The sequence below is a fragment of the Grus americana genome, chromosome 20, assembly GCF_028858705.1.
Source record: "Grus americana isolate bGruAme1 chromosome 20, bGruAme1.mat, whole genome shotgun sequence".
NCBI lineage: Eukaryota > Metazoa > Chordata > Aves > Gruiformes > Gruidae > Grus > Grus americana.
In genome coordinates, this window is record NC_072871.1 from 11,682,164 (window position 1) to 11,709,689 (window position 27,526).

The 27,526-nt window shown below is 55.5% G+C and overlaps 1 protein-coding gene across 1 annotated transcript; it reads left to right on the forward strand.

The window, feature by feature from the left end:
• Positions 1 to 2,127: 2,127 nt before the first annotated feature.
• Positions 2,128 to 27,510, forward strand: FAM163B (family with sequence similarity 163 member B). The gene is made up of 3 exons (XM_054848613.1): positions 2,128 to 2,481; positions 24,700 to 24,815; positions 24,995 to 27,510. Exons 2-3 carry the CDS (start codon positions 24,723 to 24,725, stop codon positions 25,382 to 25,384), a joined length of 483 nt encoding a protein of 160 aa, XP_054704588.1. The 5' UTR covers positions 2,128 to 2,481; positions 24,700 to 24,722; the 3' UTR covers positions 25,385 to 27,510.
• Positions 27,511 to 27,526: the final 16 nt, after the last annotated feature.

Consider the following 27,526-nt stretch of genomic DNA (forward strand, 5'->3'; position numbering starts at 1 on the left):
GTCTAGGGGATCACAGCTCTTTGTGCTCTGTGTTTGTACAGCCCCTAGCACGACAAGACCATGCTCACAACGGAGGTCTTGCACACCGCTGCGATATAGAAATAAATTATAAAAAACTTTGTCTGCTTCATAGGTAACTGATTTTCACATAATTGCCCTTAGAGTAATGTTAGAGTCCAGAAAAACAAACTCTATACTTGCAGAATGCAGCCCAAGTTATTTGCTAAGTCCTTGTTATAACATTGTTTTTCCTTGCTTGCATCCTGGGCTTAGATTAGTGTTGAATTGCCCTGACAATTCACTGCGAAGCAAGGAGGCTGTTTATTGCAGTACAGGAGTCCAGGTATAGAAACCGAAATGAAAGGCTGAAGCAAAGAACCTCCATCAGTCATATTTCTGAACAAAGATACAATGATAAATTGCTAGGCAATGACGTTTGACCCATAAAAGTAATAAAAAGCTAAAATTGTTGGGGTTTTTTTCCTGGCACAGCGTTTCGCTATGTTTTGCACATAGTCCAAGCAACCTTGAAGCAAAACTGAACAGGAGCCATGACATAGTTCAGTACTAACTGATATGGTCTATAATAATTAAACAATAATAGTCTTAAGTAGAGTCTCTAAACATCAACTATATTTTGTCTCCTTGCTTTCATTTCTTGTAATTAGACTGGGTAGCTTGCCTTTCAGATCTCCGCACAGGCGTTTGAACTGCGTGCAAAGCGTGCTGAAATTACTGGCAGTAATTAGTTTATTTAGGGAGCAATTAATTAAATGCAACTGTTTCCCTCTCTATAGATTAAAAGAGTGCTATAAGCGATACCATCTTAAAAAGAGCAGATGTGCTATAAAAGGACCAGGGACTAATTATTCTCATCAGTCAACAAGGACAGAACAAGTATCGATGGGCTAAAACGTCCGAAGAGAAAAATTAAGTTAGCACTTAGGAATAACTTTGGGACTGCAAATGCAAGTCAGGCCACGGAAATGAACGCTGCGGGACAAAAGTCACGCGTCCCTGCAGACAGAGGCACTCCAGGCTAAACCGCTCGTCATCGCCGGGAGGCTGGAAGAGGCAGTGGTCTGCAGAAGGGTCCCTGCTACCCGAGGATTTTGACAGCTCGCAGACAGCGTGGGGGACAGCAGCCGAGGCTGATGGCGGGAGGTGCAATTAGGCAGGGCTGGCAGGGCCTCCGGACACACGCCGAGCATCCTCCGTTCCCCGGGGGAGCGAAGGCACCGCGCTGCTCTGCAGGGAGCCTGGGGACGAGCGGCTGCCGAGCGCCCGGGATGCAGCAGGACGGCTGGGGCAGGTTTTGCTTCCCTGTCACACCAGCTTGGGGAGGGGGGACAACCTCCATGCACGGTTGTGACGGTCCTTTCCGTGCCGGTGCCTCTGCAGGCTGCCCACCTGCTAGAGGGGTAACGACGACTCAAATCGCCAGGTTTTGTCCCAAGTTCTGCTATTACCAAACACTGCTCTTTTCTTTCAGCTCTGGGACACGATAACCACCCTGACACTAACGAAGTCTCGTGAACCGCCACTGCTAATGCCGAACGTGCCCTGCACAGCGTCGGCGTCTTCAGAGGAAGCTGTGGACGGGGACTTGTAAAGTAGCTGAGGTTGTGCTGGCACGGGCACGGATTTGGGAAGAGGAGACACGCTCACCTCCCCCGGGGTGGCTGTCACCGAAACCAGACAGCAAAACCCTCTGCGCACCTCCTGGTAAAGGGTGCACGGGACGAAGTCACGTCACGTGTAAAATGACCCTCGTGGGGTGGAACGGGGGACGCTGCGGGGTTTGCCTTGGTTTCCACCCCCCAGGCCTCCTCGCAACCCCTGCGGAGGGTGGGACGCTTTCCCAGGGGATGAAGGCTCCCCGGGCCAAACCGCGGTGTCCCCCGGCTCCGTGGGGGGTGACCCGGCTCCAGGGGGCCGGCCCCACTCTCCCCGCGGCGGGGGGCACCGAGGCCCGGCCCGGCCCGCCGGGACAGACCCGCATCCGGGAGTGGGGGGGGGGGGTGGGGTGACCCTGCGGCCGCCTCCCGGGGCTGGGGGGGGGGGGGGGGGGAGGGGGGGTGCGGGCGGGGGCCGGCGGCACGCGCCACTGCCCGTGCGGCCCCGGTGCGGGGCTCGGGGGGGCGCCGCTCCGCTCCGCTCCGCCGTCATTGGCGGCACCGGCGGCGCTGGGGCGCGGGGCGGGGAGGGAGCGCTCCCCCGCAGAGCCGCTGCTGCCGGGCCCGGCCATGTGCCCAGAGGGTGGCTGCTGCCGGCTCGTCTGCTCGGCACCGTGAGCTGGCGTCCGTCTTTTTGTTCTTCTTTTTTAATTATTATTTCTTTAAAATTATTATTTTTAATTGGGGTTTTTTTGGTTGGGTTTTTTTTTTTTTTTTTTTTTTTTGCATTGATGCTCTCCGAGCTGGAGACTTCGGGAGACGCGGTCCTCACCTGAGAGATCCAGCACAATTCCCCCGTTTGAAGGTAAGCGGGGCGGGCAGGGCGGCGGAGCGGCGAGAGGGCACCGGCGCGGATGCTCCGCCGCTGGCAGAGGGACCTCCCCGGCTTTGCCTGGGCTCCTTCTCCCCGTCCTTCGCAACGTGGGGGTCTTTTGCGGTGCTTTCCCCCTGTTTACTTCTCTCCATCCTCGCCCCCCCGCCCTCCTCCCGGTGCATCCGAAACTGCTTTTCAGCCGCGGAGGGATCGCTGCTCCGGGGGAACCGGCAGCTAACCCCCGCCTCCCGGGGGGATGCCTGCAAGGAGCAGAGCAGGCAGAGGACCAGCCCCGGCTGCCAGAGTTGGGGCTGGGAAGGGATTTGGAGGGGGGAGGCAGAGCGAACAGGGACATGGAGAACGGCACAGCATCTGCTCCCCAGCAGCCTGTCTCAGAGGGACTGGTCAAGTCCCACCGCCTTCCACCAGGATGAAAAATACCGAGGTGCTCCAGGCTTGGTTTTCCCAGGTCCTACAGCATCTTTAGTTGCAAAGCCATGCCTGTGAAGGACATCATGAAAGCGTCTCTCAGGGATGGGGTGGGAAAACTATCCCCATCCTGTGCCTTGCCTGGGTGTGCGGGTCGTGTCCTTCTCTGTCCCGGGGACAGCTCGTCCTCCTTTGCACACTCAGCGTGGGGCTGAAACTGGCCTCTCTCCATAGCCTGTCTGGGCATCTCACCTGGAGCCGTGCGTCTAGGACAAAGGTTTGTTCTTATCGTGTGTCCTGACCCCAAAGGATGTAGGAACCCCCCACTCCATCCAGCTGAGTTTGCAGAGACCACGCCAGCCCCAGGTTAGGCAGCAAACCAGCCCGCTAGCTCACGTGCAGCGAAGCAATAGTGATGGAGAGGAATCCAGGGTTGAGTGCAAGGAAGGTGATAGCACAATTATCTGTGGGGCTCTTTTGTCACTGTTTGGTTAATACAGTAGCCGTCTCGGTCTGCGCTCTCGGAAGCCCATGGATGTTTTTCAGTACATTAAAGGTAGTCTGCAGGCTCGAGGGGGCTGTGGGAGGGAAAGAGAAATCCCCCAAGGGAAGATGGCTTTTCATTTCCCCATATCGACTGGTTTCAGACAGGATTATTTATATTTGACATAACAGATCACCCAACTTGGAAGGTAGTGGGGGTGTGCTCATACTCATTAAGGTAGACAGTTTTCTGACGGAATAAATTAAAGGTAAGAGAAGACTGCACTTTGAGGTTCAACAGATTGTCTTCTAGCCTAAAATGAGCAGTGAAATCAGCATAAAACCTAGATGGTAAAATCATGCGCTTCAGTCTTTCATGATGGATGCCTGTCATTTTAGGCAACCTGGCGGATATCCCAGTGTTTAGAGTGCAGACAGTGCTCCTGAGTGACCCCGCTTGAGCAAAAGTACCCAGAACGATGCAGTTTTTTTAATAATTGTATCTCATCTTCACTGAGTAAGCCTCTAAATTATAATGCTGTTAAAGGAAAATATTTTACATAAATTGCGCATTAACTAAGCACCTAAACTATCAGCACACCTGTATTTAGGCACTTGCCCCGTTGCGATGGCGTGTTAATATTGGAATGTTGTTTGCAACCTCTTATGGTTGGTTTTCATCTGGTCTGAAATGAGCAGAAAGATGCATTACGGCTGTCGGTTGGTAAAAAGAGATTTCAAACACCTTAAAGACTGTGCAGCTGTAATTAGAAGTGTAACCTCCTTCCTCTGCGTGTCAGGATTTCTGTGCAGAATGATGACAGGACCTCTTAGGGAACGGTGCTGGTGCTCAGTAGATATAAAGAACTTCAACAAAATCCCCCGCAAAGTGACTGATGTTGATTTATCACCCCTCAGTACGTTGGTTCTCACTTATGAAAGATGTGGGGATGTGAGGGGAGACGAAGGAAACAGCATTTGTTCCGTTCTGCTTTCTTGTCAGTGAACACAGATTACAAATACAGCCAGTTCTTAAATACCCGTGCCTACCTGCACACAAAAGAGTTGCAGAGCGTTGCCAGCGCTGTGGTTACTGGCTGTATCTCCGCCGTGTTTCTCTTTGCTTTCCAGCAAAGCCTGGTAGATTGGTCTAGCTGTCGCATCTCCTCCTGATCCTTTTCCGTTACAACTGCAGCACTCCCCAAATTCTTACGTAGGTGACATGAGAGTCAAGCCTGAAGGTTTGGTCTCACGGGCTTTGCAATCTAAGGAGAACATGTTCAGAAGTGGCTAAGTGACAGAGGACCCCCCTCGCTGTCGGTGCCATATTGACCCAAATCTTTCTAAAGATATTCCCATGTCCGAAGCTGAAGAACGCCTGCTGACCCTGTAACCACATCTAAGCACTCCCCTTAGGATCCTTTAAAAGTTTTGCTGGTGGCCAGATACAAAGAGGTAAAGGTGCTTAACGCCCTCGGGCATTTACGTGCATCGCAGAGAGCTTAACCGCATCCTCGCAGGCTGGAGAAGTCTGTGCCCCTGACCTTTGGGCACCTCAGGATATGTCCTTGGTGCCCAGCACGTGGGTCACTGAGGGGTTTTGCAGCTGGCCAAGCTGTAGCGTATTTACGTATCTCGGGGCTTTTCATTTGGCTGTGCAGTGCCCAGCTGTCTTCGTGCTAGTGTGAGAACTGGGGTAACTCGTTACCTTCTCACTCATCGTGTTCTGGTACCTGGCTGTCGTGTTGTCATGGATATGGACAAGGACATGGCCGGTGAAGAGGTGCTTGTTGCTGGCAGGGCTCCCACAGCCGCGGCTTGTGATGCAACTTATAACATTGAAGAAGAGCATGGAAGGGATGGAGGAGAGCTGGCAGGTGTTGGGGTTGAACTTGCAACTCATTCCCTTTCTAATTTACACTTCTTCCAGTGTCACTGTCTGTTATCTCCTTCTCTCCTCACGATCTAATTTATTACAGTAGGCAGGATTGGTTCACCCTTTGCCTGAGAAAAAAGCACTGCAGATTGGCAGAGGGATGACAAATATGTTGGGTGATAAACTCTGATCCTCTTCAGACCTTCCAGCCGCACTCAGATCACAGCTGAGGCCAAGCCGGACAAGGCTGGGACCTCAGGAACCTGTGAGCCCTGGGCAGAGGTCAGCTGGAAAGGTTGAGGAACAAAATTAAAAGTCATAATAACATTTTGAAACATCCTTGGACCCATTTCTCGCTGGAAAGCTTAATAAGTGCCATGACCCATTCATAGGAGTTCAGGGCAGCAGAGGGAGGACCTGGCTCCCATGGACTGTGCGGTTCTCAAAGTGCCTGTGCCAGAGGCAGTGCGGAGAGCAGACAGGACTGTAACCACTGATGATTTTGCCCCATCCTACATGTCCCGGAGTACAGATTTCTCACTGGAGTCGGGCAGCAGTGTATGCTGCAGCCGGGGACACTGTTGGGAGATGCTGGCATCTCCTTCAGCGTGCGCTGGTGCTCCTCTTGGCAGGCCACGGAGTGGGGACAAGAGATGAGTCAGGGGCTGGGGGAGTTTTGGTTACCCTCTCACTGCAGACAGCGTTTTATCTTGCTTGTTGAAACAAGCACCTGCGATGGGTCAGAGCTGGTGTTCGGCTTCAGAATAATGGCACAAGACGGGCTGAGACATCTTCCCCAAGTTTGCCTGGCCACGAGGGCAGCTCAGCCCCTCTCGCTGTCTCCAATGCTTCTCTCCCCATCTCTTACCTCCAGGACAAAAGCCACCCGCAGTGACACACCACCCAGCACGGCAGGTTGTGAGCTTGCCGAGCTTTGCCTGACAGCAACGCTAATTTTCTCCCCCGCTGGAACGCGTGTGCCGCTTGTACCTGCCCATGAGCTACAGGGAGGGATGCGGCTCCCGCGCGGGGCTGAGTTGAAGGTGCACGCAGCTCTGCCGCCCTGGGAAACATCTCTCTGCTCCGCAGCTTTTATCAAAGAGATGGAAACTTGTCACATTCTCTCTGCAACAATATCTGACATTATCCAAGCAATTTGCCCTTGGTGTGTTTCCAGAAATAGTTAGGCCTACAGTAGACACGGGTGACATCTGGATGCATTACTGTTGAGTTCAGAAACATTCAGTAAACAAGGCAGGATCTATTGTTTAAAGGTTATTTCAAAAGACTCCTAGCGAGTTATCTGGCTGTGCAATGGGGAAAGCCTTAACGGCACTGTGATAATTGCCTTTTTCTGAAGGACATTTTAGAGGCGAGTTACCAGAAACTCAAAAGCAAGTCTCAGCCTGTCCTCGCCAGGCCAGGGACCTGACCCGACCTGGAAAACGTGAGAGTTTTTCTCTTTACTTCAATGCTGGTTGGATCAAATCCGGGAAGCGTGCGTCTGGCTGTGGGAAGAGCAGGCTGGGGGGCACGGGCGGGGGATGTAGGGGAGATTGCCAGCAGTTCAACAGTAAAAAAAGTCTCAGATCAGCATAAGAGGGCAGCAGGATTCACATCAGCAGGGAGGGAGAGAGAAAGACCCCTCCCCGAGGCTCTGAAAAGAAAATAAATGTCATTAGCAGCCAGTAAAGCAACCGCCTCTGAGCACCTGAGACGAGGGCGGGAGGCTCTGCAGGGAGAGGGGGGCTGGCGAGGTCTGCCAGCGCTGGGGGGCTCAGCAAGGCCACTGCAGGAGCCACTGCAGCCCACGGCTTTACCTGTCATGTCCCCGTTCAGTTAATAGCCTCCTTCTAAAAAAAAAGAAGGGCGGGTGGATTTTTGGCAGGAGCCAAGTGCCAGCCATCGTCCCCTTCCCTCTCCCAGGTGAGGAGGATGCTGCTCACTCGTGGCGGAAGGGAAGGGACGTGGCTTTGCTGTCGCTCGCACCAGCCTTACGTCTGCAGGCGCTCCTGGCAGAAATCACTCCGGGCTCCTTACCTCGGCCCCAGGGCAAACAGAATTAGTTCTCACCGGTGATTTCATGCCCCTCGGAGACCCGTGCTGGGGAGGAAATCACGTCGTGATCTCCCACACCTTTCTTTCTGTTTTGCCATTGATTTTCTCTGAGAGGGAGGTGGGGGGAGAGCGAGACCAGGGGATGCCCGTGGAGTCCTGGAGTCAACCGGAGGGCTCTGCCCGCAGCGGGATCATCCTGTCCTGGGCGCTGGCTCCAGCCCTCCTCTGCCCCAGCTGGTACTGCCGTGAGGCTGTGGCAGGGCTGCAGGGGGGCCTGGCAGCGGGTGCCGGCAGAGAGCTGTGCAGAGCTGTGCAGAGCCGTTCGGAGCCGTTCGGAGCCGTTCGGAGCCCACGCACCCCAGCCCACCGCTCCCTCTCTGCCTTCTCCCTTCTGTTCATCCGCTGGTGCTCCAGCCCTGCCCTCCTGCGGGTCAGTCACTGCTCCTGCTCCGCAGCCCTGCCCTCCTCTTCCTTCCTTTCCCAGATACCAATTACAGAAAACTTCGGTGGTGAGATAACCATCGGAAGCTGCCAGCCCAAAAAACAGGCTTTGGTGAAAAAACTTGTAGGTTTTTTTTTTTTTCTTTGAATTGCTACTCCAGGTTAGGCTCTTCCAAGGCTGCAGCAGTTGGCGTCTCTTGGGCAGGGGATAAAGGAGATGATGATCTTCTCGCCAGGCGAGAGACGAAGCCCTCTTCACTGCCAGCTTTAGGGATGGCTTTGAGGCCATGCTGTGGCTTTTCTCTAGGTACAACTTCATCAAAGGGTCTGAGCTGCAGAAGCTCATAAGCTCGTTATATTGGGGGAACTGCAGGCGGTGGGCACGCCACATGGCTGGGATTTCCTTCCTTTCTGCTGGAGGGGACTCCTAGCAAACTGGGAGGAGAAGTCCTTTGTGGTTTCATTTTTTCTTGTGCAGAGCAGTCCCTTGTTCCTCAGCTGCCTGAAAATCTAGGCTGGACCGTAATGGGCAGAAGTGGCCTCTTGCAGCACTGCCTGTTCCGCTCGGCCCTGCAGAGCTGGCATCAGTCAGAGCCAGGTTGTCTCTTTACTCACCGAGAGTTTCAAACTGTTTGATGTTAAAGGGGAAAACACATCAGCATTAATGAAAGGAAGCTGGCTGCCTGGGGGAAGATAAATACCCGGATTGCTGGGTGATGCGGCTGCTTTGAAACCCTCTGGGGACCGCCGCAGCCTTGTGACGGATTCAGAAGTCGTCGTCTCCCCTGACCCCTCCCCAGCTCGGGTCACTTCAACTGAAGCAGATCAAAATGTCTCAAGATGCAAAGACTCGTAAACCGGCACTGATCACAGCAGAGAGATGTCTTGGGCTTTGTTGTAAAAGACGATAGCCGGGCTCCATCGAAGCGGGTGTTTGCTGTGATGGTGCGGGAGCGTGTCTGGAGACAGAGGGAGTTCACAGGCAAGTGCCAGACGAGTCCCCAGAGCGGCTGCGTTACAGCGTGCAAATCGCAGCTCTGCTAAAGCATCCACTTACAGGCACTGCTTCCTGTGAGAAAAATAACTTACCTGCAAATAGCTTTGCTCATGTTTATTCCCAATATTCCACCTTCGCTCCTCTGGGTTGTTTGGTTTTGTTTGTGGGTTGGTTGGGTTTTTTCCCCTGGGAAATAATACAGTATTTTCGGAGGTGACCAGCAGGGACAGTGCAATCCCTGCACAGAGCTCCTGTTCTGAAGCCTACGTTTGCTTCCCCATTTAAGCACGGGGCGTTGCTTGGGCTCTGCCACGCCGTTTACATCTGGATTCCCTTTGCTCTCAGTGTGGATTTGTTTTAAGACCTGCCCTGGGTCTTCCTGCCTGAACTTTGGCAAACCATTAACTCTCTTCTTTTTGTTGCCTGCCTTCAAGATGAGAACTTGGGTGGTGCAGGGATGCTGTCCCTAACTGATGTCTGCCTGCATCGCCCCTGCGAGCAGTGGTGCTCCGTCTTCCTCCTGGTTTCCCACCCTTGCATCTGCAGAACAACAGCGTGCACGTTGTCACTCTAGTTAACACGATATACGTGAGTTACACAGCAAGACAGGATGCCTTTTGTGGCAATCCAAGCTAAATGCCCCCCCGGGGAGAAAATACAGTATTGAGGCTGCCGGAGGCTCAGTTTTGAGCAAGTGCTGCGGTGCCCGGGCTGCGGGGGGGGTGGCCTAGGAAATGCACGGCCTCACTGCTGGGGATTTCTCCCTGTCTGCCTCTGCAAGCCAGTGCGAGCAGGGATTTACAGGGATGCAATCTGTAAGGCACTCATGTGGAAGGAAAAGGAGGTGTCTTGGTTTGATTGGTGTTGCCTGCTGGGTAGCTAAGCCCTGGAAAGATCAGTGGTGGGATCTGGGGAAAAATAGCCGTGCTGCGAGAGTGGGAGTGGAGCTGGGAGGGGATGGATAATAAGAGTTGATTTGGGTTTGTTGTTAGGCAAATTTTGTGGGTTTATTGTTATATTACACAAAGGAGGGGCTGGGGGAATAATTCAAACTTACGCCTGTCCCGTGGGTTTCTTTTCTGACTCCTTTCCCTGTGCAAACAGAGACAGGCAAGAAGTTGTGTGGTTCGGCTGCTGCCTGAGCGTGCCCCTGGCAGAGAGCGGGGCCGGCTCCCCCTTCCCCACCCAAATGCATTAAAGCTCTTGAGGGGTGTTCCTCAGACCCCTCCAGGTGACCTCTGCCATCCAGCTGTCCCCAAAGCCGTTTCCTCACCAACTGTGCAGGAGCCGAAGATGTCCCTGGAGGAGGGCAGCTCTGGTCTGCAGCGCTGGGTGCTGGCACTGCTGGGTGCTGGCACCGCTGGGTGCTGGCACTGCTGGGTGCTGGCACTGCCGGGTCCTGGCACCGCTGGGTGCTGGCACCGCTGGGTCCTGGCACTGCTGGGTCCTGGCACCGCTGGGTCCTGGCACTGCTGGGTCCTGGCACTGCTGGGTCCTGGCACTGCTGGGTGCTGGCACTGCCGGGTCCTGGCACTGCTGGGTCCTGGCACCGCTGGGTGCTGGCACTGCTGGGTGCTGGCACTGCTGGGTCCTGGCACCGCTGGGTCCTGGCACTGCTGGGTGCTGGCACTGCTGGGTCCTGGCACCGCTGGGTCCTGGCACTGCCGGGTCCTGGCACTGCTGGGTGCTGGCACTGCCGGGTCCTGGCACTGCCGGGTCCTGGCACCGCTGGGTGCTGGCACTGCTGGGTCCTGGCACCGCTGGGTCCTGGCACCGCTGGGTGCTGGCACTGCTGGGTCCTGGCACCGCTGGGTCCTGGCACCGCTGGGTGCTGGCACTGCTGGGTCCTGGCACCGCTGGGTCCTGGCACTGCTGGGTGCTGGCACTGCTGGGTCCTGGCACTGCCGGGTCCTGGCACTGCTGGGTCCTGGCACCGCTGGGTCCTGGCACTGCTGGGTGCTGGCACTGCCGGGTCCTGGCACTGCCGAGCTCGCTCCAGCTCAGGCAGAAGCTCTGAGGACATTCTGCACCTCGGGGACGTAAAACCCCTGTACATCATTCTGGGCTGTGAGAAGTGCCGGAGGTGCCCGCTGTGCGGGGCATCGCGGAGCAGAGGGACAGGCTGAGCTGCAGCCGGGATTTCGCCCCGGGGCTGCCACATCTTCACGGCTGCTTCAGCCCGGGTTCGTGTGCGGGATGGGGTGATCCCGGTTGCTCTTTGCAGGGGAGGCCTGCCGGTATCCCCTCTGGCCAGCGCCGGGTGTGACATCCCGTGGGCAGGCATATCCCCCTGAGATAAAGACAGGCATAATATTTATGCAATTAATATTAGACAGTTCCAGTTTGCTTTTTCTGATTTGCAAGAATTTAGCATTACTGACTTCTCAAGAGTTATTCCTGATTCTCACGGTAGCTCGTGGGAGCAGATTCAGCCCACAGAAAGTGGGGTTTTCTTGGTTGCACATATTTTCTCTTGTGTTTCTGGCATCACATCTTTGTTTTTGTTGTATTTTTAAATAAAACAACATAGGTTATAGAAAACACAAGACTGTGATAGCTGTTGCTGAGAAAACAAGCACTGATGTTACTTGCTTTCTGGATACCTTTGTAAATATTATGTTATATTGTTGAATGTTAGGACTGGCAGACAAAGGGTAGGTCTTTAAAATATTGTCTGACTTGATTGGTAGTAAATATAAAGCATGAATATTGCTGGGCTACGGCAGTGCTATTGACTGCAGAGGATTAGGGTTGCTCAGCCTCAGAAATGCGTAACACTGGCACGGTGTTGCTGTAGCCAGTGCTTGGGTTTTGCTCGAAAAGAGAAGATTTAGAAAAAAAAAATTAATACAAATGAGAACATTTGCAGGAACCTGAAAAGAAAAAAAGTGCTTTGTTTGATACAAATGCTAACATTGCCATGTACCCGAATATCACAATCTTGTGCAATGTCGTTATACCCTAATTAAACCAGCCAGAAGCAGAACTGAAGCATCCTGTGATCACAGCAGAAATTCCTGGGCTCCCACACGCTGCCGGCTCTCTCTGCTGTCAAGCCCAGGAGCAGCGGCAGCCGGGTCGCAGGGTGTTTTATTAAACAGGCAGCGGTGAAGGTATTCCCGATTCCCAGGGAAGACCCGTGGTCTGTTTAACCTTGCCAGGGGCATCTCCTGCAGGCAGAGCTCCGTCGCGAGTCGGGTGCCTGCGTCTCGATGAGCTGTGGTCTGATAACCAGGCACAGGGTGGTGGAGATGCTCAGATTTGCGGGTCTGGGTTTTGTAGGACTTAAGGTTATCTGTTAAGCAGGTTGCTGTATGGTTAACCAGTGAGGCGGGCTGGTAACGAAGTGCTCGTTGTGGTCCTACAGCATCAGCGTGGCCAGGGTGATGCCTAGAGAGCTCAGGAAATCAGCGTAGGTTCAGCGAAAGGTTTTGCCACTTTGGTGATGGGTCCCCGGTTCATCAGAACTGCAAGGTTAGCTCTGGAGCGGAATGTGTTATTGAACAGTATAACGTACCGACTTCCCAACGAGTTCAAGCAAACGTGTTCAAGTGAGCTCGCCGTGCAAGCGAGGAAAGGTGAAACTCCTCTGGGGTTTGGAGGGTGGAGCGGGGCAGCGCTGGCGTGAGTCTCCTCCTGCTTTCGGGGGTGGATGGAGCCGTTCCTGCATGCACGGCCGGGGGGGTTAGGTGATCTGACCCCCCCAGGGCTGCGGGGGGCACAGCCAGCCCACAGCCAGCACAGCTGCTGTCGGTACCCTGGCCCGTCCGCCCTTCAGCAAGGCCAAGGAAGGGCTCGGGGGTGATTCAGAGCGCTGGTCTAAGGTTTGGCTTTCAAAGAGAAGATACTCGGTGTTTTCTAGGCCCTGGAGGAGCTGCAAGTCAGGCACCATTTGAGCGAGGCAGGCAGGAACTGCAGCCCTCTCGGGAAGATGCCGGCACCGATCTGCTGCGAACAGGAGGAGCTGGGGAGCGCGGAGCCCGACGTGCGCGGGCATCAGCACCATCAGAAGCGGCGGCAGTGCCCTGCCCCGCCTGCCTCAGTTTCCCGCGCTGTCCGGTGCCGGCGGTAGCCTTGCTTTGGCTCCTGGGGACGGCAAGAAGATGGGAGAGCGTGTGTGCGGGGAGCACGAACCACCGCGTTGCTCTCAAGGGCCTCTCTTGCACCAAGGAGTCATTTCAAAGACAGGGGTTGCGTCGTCTTAATGCTGACGCTAGGCAAAAAGATCCATCGCGTGTGTTCTGATTTCTGAAAGATGCTGTCCCTGGGAACAGTCGATATTTCAAACATTTGATCCCAGCAGCTCTGTTAAGCCCACATGGTTTTGAGTAGAGCAATTTGTGTGAAGGTTTTTCTCTTTCTTTATTCGCCTAATGGTGGTTTTCAGCTGAGCCATATGAGTTACTTTATCTTTTCCGCTTTTTTGCTTATGATTTTGGTTTTGAGGGGTTGTTTTTTTCCTCTGAGTTAAATCTTTCCCTCTCTCATCTCTCAGGAAAAGCTGTAACAGAATTAAGGTGAGGAAAAAAGGAAAATTTACTGGAACCGGTTCAGTGTAAGTTGCCAAGAATCTGAAAATTACCCTCTCAGACGGTGTGTATTAATTCCCCTGATGCAGCAATGATAAATCCTGATTAAAAAGGATAACATAAGAAGATTTTACTGCCTGTAGGAAAACTCCTGGTCACAAGCAATGAGGAAGCCCATCACCCTCTTGCTCAGGACCAGAGCGGTTTGGCAAATGTGCTTGTCCTTCCCCATGAGCTGACACCAGCCCGAAGTGCGTGACGTTACGTCGTACAAGGCACAGGTAGGAAGCAAGGCAAGCCCCACGTCCCCAGGTCCTGCGGACAGTGACTCTGCATCGGCAGCAGCACTAAATCTCTGCAGATTCACCGCTTGCGCCGGCTCCCCGTCTCTCTGGAAGTCCAGCCCTGGGAGCACCACGCAGACAGTAATTTAAATGAAGCAGTTTGTGGCCTCTGACCACGTCAAGCGGCAGGAAGGCGCGCGTCGTGCTCGCTGCGCTAGCGAGAGGCGGGCTGTGAGGGCTCCTTTCCTCCCCACGTGCAAATGCAACTCGTGCCCCGTACAAGCGATGGGTCTGGCAGGGCAGGGAGCGCGGTGCTGGCAGCAGCCTTACACGCCAGTCCTTAACATTTATGTGTTGTTTCCAAAATCACTGAGCTCGCTCTCTCTCCTCCGCTTCTTTATTCATGCACCATGCTACCTTGCTGGGTTGGAGTGGGAAAAACACTCTGCTTGCTTCTCGTTACACGGGCTGAACCTGAGCCTTTGTGAGAGCAATGTAAAGCTGTAGCTATGGAAACTCCCTACCCTTTTTTATGACTTTTTTTTTTTTTTAAGGCAAGAACGTATATCTCTTTGGAGATCCCAGGTGGGGCTGCTGGTGCCTGAGCGGTAGTTCAGGCAGCCCTGAGGGCTCGTTTTGGGAGATGCTGGGTGGTTGCAGCCAGCACCCGGGGAGTCACCCTGTGTCATGCAGAGCCGGGTCACACTGCGGGGAGTTTGTGTCACCAGGGCAGAGGAGCCAGGACTGGTGAGGAATAAACAGGTTGCACGGAGAGCCAGAGCCCAGGGCAGCTCAGGTAACAGCGTGTGACAGCGGGGCGCTGGGGGGACAGCATGGGGCTGCCAGAGCTGTCACCGGCCAGCAGCCACCCACCCACTGCGGGGGGGGCAAGGACAGAGGGGTGCTGGTCCCCCTCCTGCCCGTTACTGCAGCAGGATGGTCCCTGGAGCTCTCGGGTTGCTGCGTTTAATGAGCACCAAGGAAATGGTTCTCCCTGCTGCCTCCACCCCAGCCTGTCTGGGTCCGTGAATCCTGAGCAAATGGGAGCGAGTCGTGCAGCTCACAGACGTCAATCTGCCGAGGATCTTCCCGTCCCATGGAGCTGTGTTCATACCCCTTGGAAATGCAAAGCTGTGGGATTTACTGCTTACTGGCAATGTACACTGAACGTGCCCTTCCCTCCTCAGCCCCTGATCGCTGCCTCGCCTGCGTCTCGGGATCGCTGGCTCACCGGTGCCTCGGGACTCTGCAGCGGCCACTGGCTCAGGTGTGGGCACTCATCCTTCCCAGCCACCGGTGTAGGGGGTGGAAGGAGAGTGGAGCTGATCCCAGCTCGCTGCTTACCCAGTGCCTGGCCTGGAGGAAGCCACCTTTTAGTCTGGAAATGGGCTGATATTTGATAGATTTTAAGCAATCTAGCTTCAAAAGCAGAGCCTTAACCAGCCCAGGGCTCAGTTTCCCTGTCTGTAAAATGGGTATTGGCAGAGCAATGCTTTCCCTCTCAGGCACAGTACTGCTTCACTTGCCAGAGCCAGAGAGGAGCCGGGGCCAGAGGCCCTGGGCTGAACCAGGGCTTTAGCGCAGATGTTGCCCAGCTGGGGCTGGCTGCTGGCTGCATCGGCCACCGCTCTTCTCGGTGCCGCGCCGGGGTCTGGGTGACTTTGTGGCTGCCTGAGGCAAAAGCTAAAGGGTGCAAACACAAGCTTTCAAGTACGTAGTGTTTCTAATAGCAGGGCTGACTCGGTCCACGTCCCCTGGGCCAGTTGCTGCAGTATCTGCCCAGAAGAATGAGGCTCCATGCAGACGCCACTGCACAGCCAGAGCCAACGAACCCCCGGAGCTAAAGCAGCCACTGCTGGGAGGGCCACCGGGAGAGCTGCTGCTTCTCTTGCTTTGCGTGGCCATCAGAGGCTACCAAGACCTTGCTCTCCCTCTGCGCAGTGCCCCTGGCCCATAAGAGCCTTGTCCCCAGGACCGTTGTGGATGGGAGCGCTGGATCCATCCCGGCTGCAGCGTCAGTGCCCCCGGGGCCAGGAGGCAGCTCCAGCTCCCAGCCGGGGCTGTAATCTGCCGAGAGCTCAGCTGGAGACTCTTCCCATCCGCGTGGCCCAGCGGTCCTGTCTGAGCAATGAAACCCTGCTCTCGAGGCGTTTGCCGGGAGATGTGACAGCGGGAAAGCTGGTGTGAGCTGTTGGTGTAAGGCACCGGGTTCCCCGGGGCTCCCCTGGCTGCGTCGGACTCGCAGGGCAGCAGCGGCTGGTTTTCAGCCTGAAAAGCTTTCAAAACCCAGGTGAATGGAGCAATTCTGGACAGACTTGCTCTTTCAGAAGGACAAATTCCCTTTTTTCCACCTTTGGTGCATCATTTCAGCAGCGTTTTCTGACAATTAAGGCTTTTTGATCCTTCCGTTGGCGTTCCAGCAGACCGCGCCTTGCCGGGGGGCTGCGGTGCGCTCTCCCCCCAGATGGTGATGGAGAGGGAGCAATGCCGGCTCGCTGAATTGCAGGAAAAAGTACTCATCAGGAGTAAGGTTTATGGTTAGCTCTCGGTAAGCTAACCCAAGCTTTTCAGGTTGGCCAGGGGACATTTCCAGCCTGCAAAACTGCCCTGCTAGGAGAAGTCTCTGGGTGGGTGGGTGCTCCCTGCCCTCTGACTTATTTCCCACTATTTCCCACTCAGCAGTGATTGTGGTAGCTTATCTCAAGCTGCTAATACCAAAACCTGCTCTCTGATGCTAATATCTCAGGCTCACTAAACTATAATTCAAGAGGCGATTAAATGATGCAGGGTGGAAAGACAGCCTGTCTTTCTTTCTTTTTTACTTTTTTTTTTTTTTTTTAAAGGAGTTTAGGCTGCTTATGTGTGTTTGGGATTACGGCCTGCTCTCCAGCTGATGTATGGAAATAATTCCCGGTACTTAAGCAGAGTGTGATTGTTTGGGCAGTGAAAGGTGGGATTGGGGAGGGTAAAACCCTCTGGTGTGGTTTGACAGCAGCTCTCAAATCCTGACAGAGACCGGCTGGCCACGAGCCCCTGCTGCGGCAGCTCACCGTGCGCGGGATCAGACCTGCAGGCGAGTCCATCGCATCTGTACTAGTCCCTTCCTTGGGCCTGGATTTTGGGTTTCCCTCTCCTGGACGATGCTGGCGTAGGGCTGGTGTGCAGGCACGCACTGCTGGGCAGCACCGAGTCCCTAGCATCCCTGTTGAGACGGATAGCACCCCCATCGAGGCTGTTAGCATCCCTATCGATGTCGCCAGCATCCCTATCGATGCTTTTTAGCATGTGGCTGTACAGTTTTACAGAGGGTCAGCAGGGCAGAGCAGGGTGAATATATATCCAGCGTTTTTCCCCGTCCTTTCCCGACGGCACTGCTGCACTCCATTTAGCGTTTGCAGTCATTTAAATTCATGCTTGGAGTTGTGCTTAGTAAGCCTCAATGCCGCTTTGATGAGCTGTGCAAATATTATTTTTCATTAGGCGTGATTTGGTTGTATTAAATGACATTATTGCCTCATTATTGCAGAGCACATATTCCCTCTCGCGCGCTGCTGGGGCAGGCGTCCCCTAGATCGATGCGCTTTGAAGGCAGCCTGCGTAAGCGTGATGAAAATTCAGACCGCTCACTAAGCGCCAATCTCTGTTTTAAAAAACTAATAGTGGTAATTGCTGGAAGGGGATCCCTAATAGTCCCATGAAGTTCTGCCTTTTTTAAGCTTCAGGAAAACCCAAAATTTGGAGTGGCTGTTGCTGTATGTGTCCCCCGAATAGCCTGGGCCCCCTTTGCTGGGTTTCAGAGCTGATGAGCTGCTCTCATGCAGTGCAGCAGGGACACCCGCAGGGGTACAGATACAGCGTGCCTTCAGCGTACGGAACAAACTTACACAACTTATGGGAAAAGCAGTGGCTTTTCTAGGAGTTTTTGGGCTGCCGTGCAATATTTAACAAAACACTTTGGATTATAAAATTACAGGTTTTAATGATATATCATTATTATACATCATTATATTGGATGATAATAAGACTAGACAGAAGGAGCAGGTCACTGTGACATTTGACTGTCCCCGTTCCCCATCTCTGCCTGACCATCGGCGCTGCTCGGGGAGCACTGGAGGAGCTTTTCTGGCTGTGAAGGGCTGAGCTGAGAGTGAGCAGAGAGGAGAGGAACGGTCCCCAGCCCCTCCAGCCCCCTGGAGGAGTTTATCGTGGGTTATGATTGATGCAAATACAGGGGATACATCCCCGTATCGTCCCGATGCTCATCTTGCATTAGCCTGATGTACCTCCAGGCTTAACTCTCACTGCCCCGGCACTAAAACCAGCACGGGAGAGCACCGAGCCGGTGCCTGCGGGTGGAGAGGGCTCTCCTGCACCCCAGCTCCCGTCACCTTGCCATGGCCATGGTGTTGTCCTCCCGCCCTCGGCCGTTCCCAGGTGCCCCGTGAGCCCTGGTCCCCAGCACAGCCTGCCCCGAGCTGCCAGCCCAGCCCTGCCCAAGCCGCCCCGTTCAGCGCAGGAGCCTGGAGGTGGCCGAGATCCTGTTCTGCAGAGCTCAGCGCTATTCCAGCAATGTCCCATCTGCTGAATAATTTATCAGGCACCGTGTATAGATTGCCTTTGAAATGTGTTGCTCCTGATCGGGACATCAGTGGGAGCTGAAGTATTGGGGTGTGTCCCAGCAGGCAGGAGGGCTGGGGGTGCGTTAGTCGGGGGGGGAGCCGCGGGGGTCACCGCAGGCTTGGCTGAACAGTTGGCTGTGAGTTACGGCTGTGATCGGCTTCAAACCAGGTAACGGCTCCAAGGCCACCAGAAGGGGCCACGCAGTTTCAGGTGGGTGTGAAATGTTTCACTCCCTGTTCTGCTTTGTCATTTAAAAGCCCCCGGCAGCATTACAGACCTGGCTGCATCTCCAGCTCACTCACTTCCAAAAATCCTTCTTATTCCAGGGATACTCAATAGTGGTGCAAACCCCCATTTTTAGGGTAGGGAAAGCAGCTGACCTCTGCACTGCTCCTGAGCACAGGAGCCGCTCTGCAAAGGGCCAGCGTCCGAGCAGTGATGGGGGCGACCGCGGTCCTAGCGGGTGCGGATGGGAGAACGGGGCTGCCAGGATCTCTGAGCCGTCCCCAGCACCCAGGAGGACCCATCTGCTATGATCAGCCTGGGAAATTGTGAGTAGCGTTCTCCAAACAGCAGGGAGTTAAGTGCCCTCTGCTCATAAAATGCTCGAAAGAAACTTGGAGTGTGTGGTGCCTGGAGATATGGGGGGTCCCACACGGGAAGCACTGGTGCTGACATGGGGAAGCATTGATTGATGAGACGTGGCTCGTCTTGTCCTTGTGTTGAGGAGCGCTCGGATGGGTCCGCAGGCACCGAGCCCCCACACGCCCCTTCCCCAGCCCACCCACGGTCAACCCTGGCTGTTTAAATCCCTGCTGTTTACGCAGAGCATCAGCCCCCAGGCCAGGAGTGCTGCCGTCGGGAGGAAGAGAGAGAAAGCAAACAAAAGTGATGCAGGCCTTCTGCTTAAAGTGTTTTTCATATGGAAAGCCACGTTCTCCGCCTGTGTTTCTGGCAGCTACCCTGTCCGCTGGCTCCATAAATGCAAAGTCTTCTGCTGGCACCCTGCCCGGCTGTTCCTAGCAGCCCGGCTCTTATTCATTGACTGGGTAGGATTACAGGAACTGGGGGAAATGCAGAAATGAGGCTGTATTTGCCACCAAACTGTTTTTGGCTTCTAACTTATTTGCTGCTTTCCCACCTCCCAGGCTGGTGGCTGCTGGCCGTGCGATGGCTTTCCTTCACGCGGATGCTCTCCGGCATTTACCCTGGGGCAGAGCCGTGGCACGCACGTGGCACCGGGCGGGCAGCAGGGGAGCGTAAGCCAGGCTTACCCCAAAACTTTGCAGCATCAAGGGCTCAGATCCAGTCTCCTCTGACCGGACTATAGTGTCCGGATTATAGTGTGATTTCTTGTTCCGCTGGGCCGAGGTCCCGGGTCCCGAATGCTGCCTGCACCCAGCTCCAGGGCAGAAAGCAGCAGCGGCAGCGGCTTGGGGAAGCGGCATCTCGGAGAGCCGGCATCGCTCACGTGCTCTCCCATTTCCCCATCCTCTTGCTGAGCTCTTTTCCCTTTTCTCTGAACTGTAGCTTGATCAGAAGCATCAGCATCAGGGTTTGTTCTGCTGGGAAGAGCTGGGAAATGGCCAAATTGCCCACCCAGGACAAGACCCACAGACCTCATGACCTTCCACCACGGAGGGTCAGACTCGTGCTCCCCCCATACACAGCTGCTTAACCCCCAGTTTCCACGTAGGACTTTTAATCTTCCCAACCTGAACATCCTCCCCACTGAGGTGCCTCCCTTGGGTGTTCTCCCCAGAGCGACCCAAACAAGCTGACCCACCAGCAGCCGTCTCTCGTGATGCTCGGAGGAGGGTCAGTGCCAGCAGCACGGAGACCCTACCTGGGGGGCTGTGCTGGCACGCAGGGTCGCTCCCCCCTCGGAGGCCCTTCCCGGGTGCGGGAGGACACCCACGCACGGCAGCAGGGCTCGGCGCAGGAACGACTCGGCCAAGCACACAGCACGGCCAGGGATGTGCTAGCGCAGAGCAGAGCCAAGACAAGAAGGATGGTGTTACTTCAGGACACGGTGCTGGCCTCCTCCGCTCCCGGGAAGGGTGGGGAGGGGTTTTTTTTCCCTTTTTTCTCTCCTTTTTCCATCTTGGCCATTTGGAAGCGCGGGGCAGAGCTGATCCCCGCTCCCCTCCGCACATGAGACCACCGGTGGGTTCAGCAGAACGGCTGGGACGAGGGCCAGAGGTCTCATGCAGTGTCCCTTGGGTGTGGGGTGTTTCTGGCTGCGTGTTTATTCCTGTGTGCTTATTATAGCGGGGGTCCAAGCTCCCGCCTGCTCCGGTGCTGGAGTACCAGGCATGAGCAATCCTGTGAGCACTCACATCTATTGTTGTTCTTTCGGACCTCATTTGGCTGCTTTGTTTAAATCTCCAGCCTCTGGAGTCAGGTGAATAAGGGCAATTCCCAATTTCCTTGTTAAACAGAGGGCTGTGCTGCAGAGGAAGCAGGTCCCAGGGCTGCAGGGGGTGCAGGCAGTGCTACCGTAGGACAAACCGTGGGCTGCAGCCCTTTGCAAGTAAGGCATGGTCTCCTTGTGCAGGGGGTTTCAGTGGGACCAGGACTCCCTGTCTTTGGTGCTTGCTGTGATGCCACTTCCAGCTAGTGCAGAAGGTGGCTTTGGGGTGACTGCGTTGTCCTGGGGATGGGATAGGATGGGGATGGGATGGGCAGGAGGCCCATTCATTTAAAGGTCTGGCCTGAAGATTGTTCTTAACGCCTGCAAATCCTAGGAGCTGGCTTACCTGGGCACTTGAGGGTCTCTTAAAGAAACCTTGGAGCGGTCTCCTTAGCAGTTCCCAGGTCTCCTTCTCCCACAGGTTCGGCAGGCAGGGTCAGGCCAGTCCACAGAAGCTGGCCATGGCTGGAGTGCTCCAGCACCTGGAGCTCAGCTTTTCGGAGCCGTGGTCAGCCGGGTGTTAGCTGGAGCCCTTGGACGGGCTCTGAAGCCTTCCTCCCACACAGGCTCCCGAGAGGCGCCGGCTGCGCAGCCGGACTGCCCCGTCTCTGCAGAGCCGGCCCAGGAGCAAGGCGCAGCTGTGAGCAGCCTCTCCCTGCACCGGGCACCCTCAGCGGTCCAGGGGCTGCGTTCAAGATGCTGGTGGGGGGGGGTGACTTGGGATGATTTCTCATCTCCTCCTTCTCCTTTCTGCATTGTCAAGTGCAATTCTGCGCTGTCCCGTTCTCTGTTGCTCGTGGGAAGCTTCCCCTGAGCCCCTTCCAGCCCCCCGGGTTGGGCTGCAGCACGTGGGGAAGGTCCGTCAGCCCCTCCTGGCAGTGCCCAGGCGAAGTGGGGAGCAGAGGCTGACGCAGACCTGGCTCCTAGAGAGCAACGCGACCTCCAAGCCCACGTCCTCAGCCACGGCAGGGACGTGCAAGGAGTGTCAGCGAGAAAAGGAGCCACTGCTGCAGGGCTGGAGCCGATGGGAGCTCTGCTTATGTTTTCTCCAGGCTGCAAGGAACAGAAAAGGCCATTTGCACCATTTTCTCCCACCCTGGGACTTCCCAGCCGCTGCAGGGCTGGTGTCACTGTCGCTGCAGCAATAGATGTCCTGGCAAAAGCAGGCAAGCGGCACAGGATTGAGTCTAAAACCAAACACCTTATCCAGGAGCAGCCTGTAGCAACTTGCAGTGCCATGCCTTCGGTTTGTTGCAGCGTGACCCGTCCTTTGCGCGCTGGGAAAGTAAAGCAGGGTGTCGGGGAAGCGGGGAGCATTGCACCCCAGCTCCTGTCTGCCGACAGTAACCTTGAGAGGCACCATCCCCCGTGTCACCCCCGTGGCGCTGGGGACTGCTTTCCTACACCAAAAGGTTCCTGGGCGGGGGGCAAAAACCTTGTGCAGAGTTAAGGTCCCCCCGCAGCCCCTTCCCTGCTGTCTGGCAGCCATGGAGGATGTGCTGGGGGCTGGGTTTGGATGGGGCAGAGGGGCTGGGGGGGTTCAGGCATCCTCAGTACCTCGAGGGCTCCTAACGTTACTGAGGGGCGAGGAAGGAGCCAAGCAACCGTCTGCTGGGACCGAGTCTCTTGGTGCCTGCGTTCCTAATACCAAGGCTCCTGCATACTTTCTCCAAGACCACAGCGGAGCTGCAAAGCACTTCCTTTTACCAGGATATTTATTACTAAATATATGAATCTGGGAGCCTGTGGAGCATGAAATTAGGAACAAATGTATAAAGGAGGTCTAGACAGGAATTGTTCTGCTTATGGGCCTCCACATGCTCTGCTTTTCTCCCCCTTTGCGCGCTGGAAAGTTTAATGCTTCCAGGTACGCAGCTTTAATCAGACAAGTATGTTACGGGAGAAAAAAAGACTGAAATGCAAATGGTCTTGCTCTGGATGGAGCGGTGGCTGCGATGCCACGTCTGGCTGACCACGGCTGGACAGGAACCGTGAAAACTGGCTCTGTGAGACCCTGGCTTGTCCCCCCGGGGTAGGCAGCCGTTTAATTAACCAGCGAGGAAACCGAGGAGCCCTCCTTGCCGGAGCCCTGCCTGCCACCTTTCATCTGGGGCTGGCAAGGAGCTTGCTGAGATGCTGATGCTCTCGGATGAGTGCAGCGCCCGTCCCCGAGAGGCTGCAGGGCTGAGCCCGGCCACCCCAGAGCCAGGTCCTGCGCCCGCCCTGCGCGGGGCTCCGTGGCAGCACGGCGACTGCAAACAGGAGCAGCAAAGCACCCGTGGATGGGCATTTCGAGCCGGCTCTGCCGGGCCGGTGCGCGTGCTCCTGGCACCTTGTGCAGCCCGAGGTCTGCAGCCGAGTGCCTCCATCTCTCTTTAAACAGGAATCAAAGTTTCTAAATCACTAATGCATTTTTTTGTAAACCTTTCCCCTGATTGCGTTCCTCCCTCTTGAGCCTCCTCAGAGCATTTTTCCCAAGGAATGAGGGCAGGATTTGGCCTGGCGCTTGCCCCGTGGCCGCGTGGTGCTAGAAGGCATTCAGACGTTGTTATAAATTACCTTCCCTCCTACAGTGCTGCTCAGCAGCAACATAAAATGTGATACTGCTTTATCCATTCAGCACTTACCCAACTTTAGCAGGACATTAAGCGCCTGAAAATATGCCACAGATTTATTTTCTTTGGAAGCGGGTTAAATCCCTGACAGATACGGTTGCTTTTCCTCAGGTGCTGAAGTAATTTGGGGCTGGGGTGGCTGGGGTTTTTTGTTTTAACCTGATAGCGTGAGCTGGAGGCCAGCTTTGTTAAAGCGCTTGTAGAGTAGGTGGTCAGGGTACGACTTCTCTCTTAATTTACGTCGCTTCGCCTGTTCCCAGCCCGACGCTTGCGGCACTAAAGGGCTGCTGGAGCTTAGCTGTGGGGCGATGCTGGCGTGAGTGCTGCTGCCTGCGTAGCTGCCGGCAGGTGTGCGCAGGCAGGTACGCGTCTCCCCAGCATCCTTCCCGTGGCAAAGAGCTTGGCCTTACCCTGCGTGGCATGGAGGGGAATTCGAGCCCTCCCGCGAGCTCTCGGGGCAGGGATGCTCAGAGCAAGACCCGTGCTGGTGTTGCGGGACTCGTGTGCTGCGCGTGATGCACGGCATCTGCCTTCTGGGTGAGCCCAGCGGTGCCAGAAGCAGGGACCTGCCACCGCTACCAGTTCTGTGTCAGCACCTAGATCGCTCAGAGGGGCGCTCCAGGGAGAGGAGGGTGCTGGTGGCACCCCAAAACTCAAGCGTGGGGCCAAGCTGAGCCACAGCGTCTCTGTGATGTCCAGCGCACTGTGTCCCAGCCGCAGCATTTCCTGTGGTGGGAATGAACTGCTTGCCCGAGGCTGTCAGACGCATCATTCTGGGGTGCCCCCGCAGCCCCCCCCAGCTCTGTGGCTTGGCCATGGTGAAGGCGAGGAGCTTGGTGTGTCCCGCAGCAGGCAGACACATCCCATAGCTCAGCTCGCTGCTCAGGCAGGGGACAGTGCCTGTCCCTGCAGTCATTAAAGGCTCACTTAGCAGCTCCAGTTATTCCAAATTAAAATATCACATCGTTTTCATGGGGAAAATGGATTATAGGCTCAGAGAAAAATGTGTACGGCTCAGAAATCCTTACTGCAAAGCTCCTTCTCCCATCACTGAAGCTCTCTGCCACCAGGCAGGAGCCGGGAGGGTGCCCTGGGTGCCATGGGCACTGGGCAGAAGGTTTTATTTCCCTCGGGTCACCCGTCCTGCGTGCAGAAGAGCCCGATGTGACCCCAGAGCTGCTGCTCACTAAACCTCTCACCCACTGCATGAAGCCTTTTTTTATCCCCCTGCACCTGCAAAGTGGCATTTAGGGGGGGATGGGGACTCCCCGATGGCTTTCACAGGCGCCCAGTGCCAGGATCTGGTGTGATCCTGCCCATCACCTCCCACGGACCCCTCCTGGTTTCCAGCCCCCTACAAACAGGGGTGAGCTGAGGGTTTGGGGACCTGGTGCGTCGCTCAGCGCCAGCCTCCCCCCGGCCCCCACCGCACCCTGTCACCCCCCCGTGCGCTCGCTTTTGCAGGCTGTTAATGGAGAAGAGGGCGGATGACAGCCGGGACCGTGGTCATCACAGGTGGAATATTAGCGACTGTCATTTTACTCTGTATCATCGCCGTCCTCTGCTACTGTAGGCTCCAGGTAAGGCTGGGGGATGCAGCCCCAAAGGGTGCTGTGATGGGGAGGGGACCCGCAGGTAGCGCAGCCCCCCCGGCCTGCCAGTTCCCAGGGCTGGCATGCACGGAGCAGCCCCTCGGTGGCAGGGCGGGCGCTTTGGGATGCCAGCCGAGCCCCAGCCCCGTGGGACTGTCCCGTTTCAGTACTACTGCTGCAAGAAGGATGAGTCCGAGGAGGACGAGGAGGAGCCCGACTTCGCTGTGCACTCCCACATCCCGCCGCTTCACTGCAACCGCAACGTAGTGCTGACCAACGGCCCGTCCCTCTACGCCTCGTCGCCCTTCGGCAAAAAGCCGGCACCGAGCCGGCCTGGCTGCCCCAGCTGCGCGCCGTACGAGCCCCCCACCTTCTTCCTGCAGGAGCCCCCCGAGGAGCTGCACAACGGGGGCGATCGGGTGAGCTACAAGACGGTGAGCCAAGAAGATCTCGATCTGCCGGTGAACGTGGCCAACCTGCAGGCACTCAACCCCAACCGGCTCTCGGCCATGCGGGAAGCCTTCTCCCGCAGCCGCAGTATAAGCACCGATGTGTGAGGCGCTGGCTGCCCGCCCAGCCCGGAGCATCACATCGCACCTCGTCACTGATGCCAGGGCTTTTAACAGCAGGGAGAACTTTTTGAAATGCATGGAAGAGTTTTGAAAAAGAAAAAGAAGAAAAATAAATGAATATATTTCTATGTTCCATAGGCAGAGACATGCTAAATGGCAATATAAAAGGATAGTAAAAAAAACCCAAACCCCCACAAAACCAAAAGGGGAGCACGGGGGAGGACGGTTGCAGCTGGGATGCAAGGTTTTCTAGCGCTGCGTTGCATTTTTTTTTCTTTTATAAAGAGGATTTTGATATTGCGCATCCTTTTATACAGAGTAAACGCCGCTCCTCGACATTTGGCTGGATCGCCGAGTGGTGACAAGCAAGTACTGGGGCGCGTGGTTGGCTGCAAAATGGCTCGTGCTGCAAGTCAGCGGGCATCTGCTGCTGTGTCGTGGGGCCACGCTGCAGCCGACTGCTCCTGGCCCTAGTGTGCATGCACACGCACGCTCACGTACACACACTCACACAAACATACACATACCACGCAGTCCCGTAGCAAAGCAGGACTGAGAGTGCCCGCCCTTCTGCTGCCCCGTCCTGCTCTGCACCACACTGCACCCGTGCGTGTGTGAGTGCGTGTGTGTGCACAGCCCTGCCCTGTTCCCAGCCCATCTCACTCCTCAAGTTGGTCATTTATTCCCGAGCGACAGGCGCGATCCCCTCAGGGTTGGGATGGCCGGTGCGTGCACAGCCTGTCCCTGTCCCCGGAGCCGCCCCACGGCCCCCCCAGTGGAGCTGGGCTGGGGGGGGTTGCAACCTCATTGCATTACCTGGCCGTGGAAATAACACGCAGTGCAATGTGGGATGGAGGAACACACCTGTAGCCACCCCCTCCAAATAATCAGCATCCCCACTCCCAATAATGCCATACGTGACTTCTGATTGAGGGCTGGGCGAGCGAGAGCGTGACCCTGGATGTGCCCACCCCGCTGCATGCGCATTTTTACATGCATTTGTTTGTTGGTTTGGGTTTTTTTTTAAAGAAAAAGCCATGCCACTTTCTCCCCATCCAGGAATGCGTCAAAACACTTTAGATTTAGGCAAAGCCACCTCTTTTGTGTTTTTCGTCGTACCGTTTCCCACGGCCGGGCAGCCTGGCCGCGGCTCTGCCCCAGCTCCGCCGGCCACGCTGGATCCGGCCAGGGCTGCGTTGGCAGAGCAGCAGGCACGGAGCTGGCCGCCGAGCACGTCCCTCTGTGCTAAACATGCCGCAAAGGAGCCGTTTGGTTAATTCAGCGCTTCGGGAGGAGGAATCGCTCATTGCAGCGGTGCCTGTGCGGGGACTCTCACGCTCTGGTTTCTCCTGGCTGTCTCGATTCCTCCCCTCCAGCCTTGCAACGCTCACAGTTTGACAGAACACCCTCTTTCTCCTGGATTGTGCATTATTCAGGTTAAAAGCATCGCGCTGGACTTGGGGACAGCTGGCGGAGGATGGACTGGCTGCGAAGAGACTCTCATGGCCTCAGCGCCGTGCTCTGGGTCAGCTTTCCTTTTTAAAGATGCGATGGGAAGAAAAAGCTGCGGCTTCAGCCCCATCGGCTCACAAACACTACATGCAGCCCGGATGGGTATTTTGCTTTTAACCACCAGGGCTTTTAATTCCGCAGGAAATCTTTTGAAGTACAAGTCAGTCTTTGCAAATGAGTATCTTTGACTTTCTCGGGGGGTTCTGTTTGGGGTGGGGGGGTGGGTTTGGTTTCGTACATGTTTAATATTCTGGGCTTGGTCCCTGTGGCACCGTGTCCCGGGAGCACGATGCCTCTGCCCCAGGGGGACGGCAGCCGCTTGGGCCACGCTCCTGTGTACAGTTCTCACCGGGGTCTGTTTCCACGCCTTGAGCCCTCCTCTTCTCTGCATCTCTCGTGACCGTACTTCTCTCGCCAGCCTTCCCTTCTTCCTTTTGTTCTTTCCCTTTTTTTCCTTCCCATGTAGCTTAGAAACTAAGCAAACGGTTGGCTTTCACTGACCTTCGCCTGGTGATCTGTTGTACAGGACTTTGGGAATCACAGGGGAGGGAAAAAATAATAAAATAAAAAGGAAATAATAAACTACTTTGACATGGGTTTTGAGGCTGAGCTTTT

Bases quoted from the DNA above. Each gene is read 5' to 3' on its own strand.
- FAM163B (XM_054848613.1), top strand. From the start codon at position 24,723: ATGACAGCCGGGACCGTGGTCATCACAGGTGGAATATTAGCGACTGTC. The intron at 24,816-24,994 runs GTAAGGCTGGGG...GTCCCGTTTCAG, and splicing joins TCTGCTACTGTAGGCTCCAG to TACTACTGCTGCAAGAAGGA.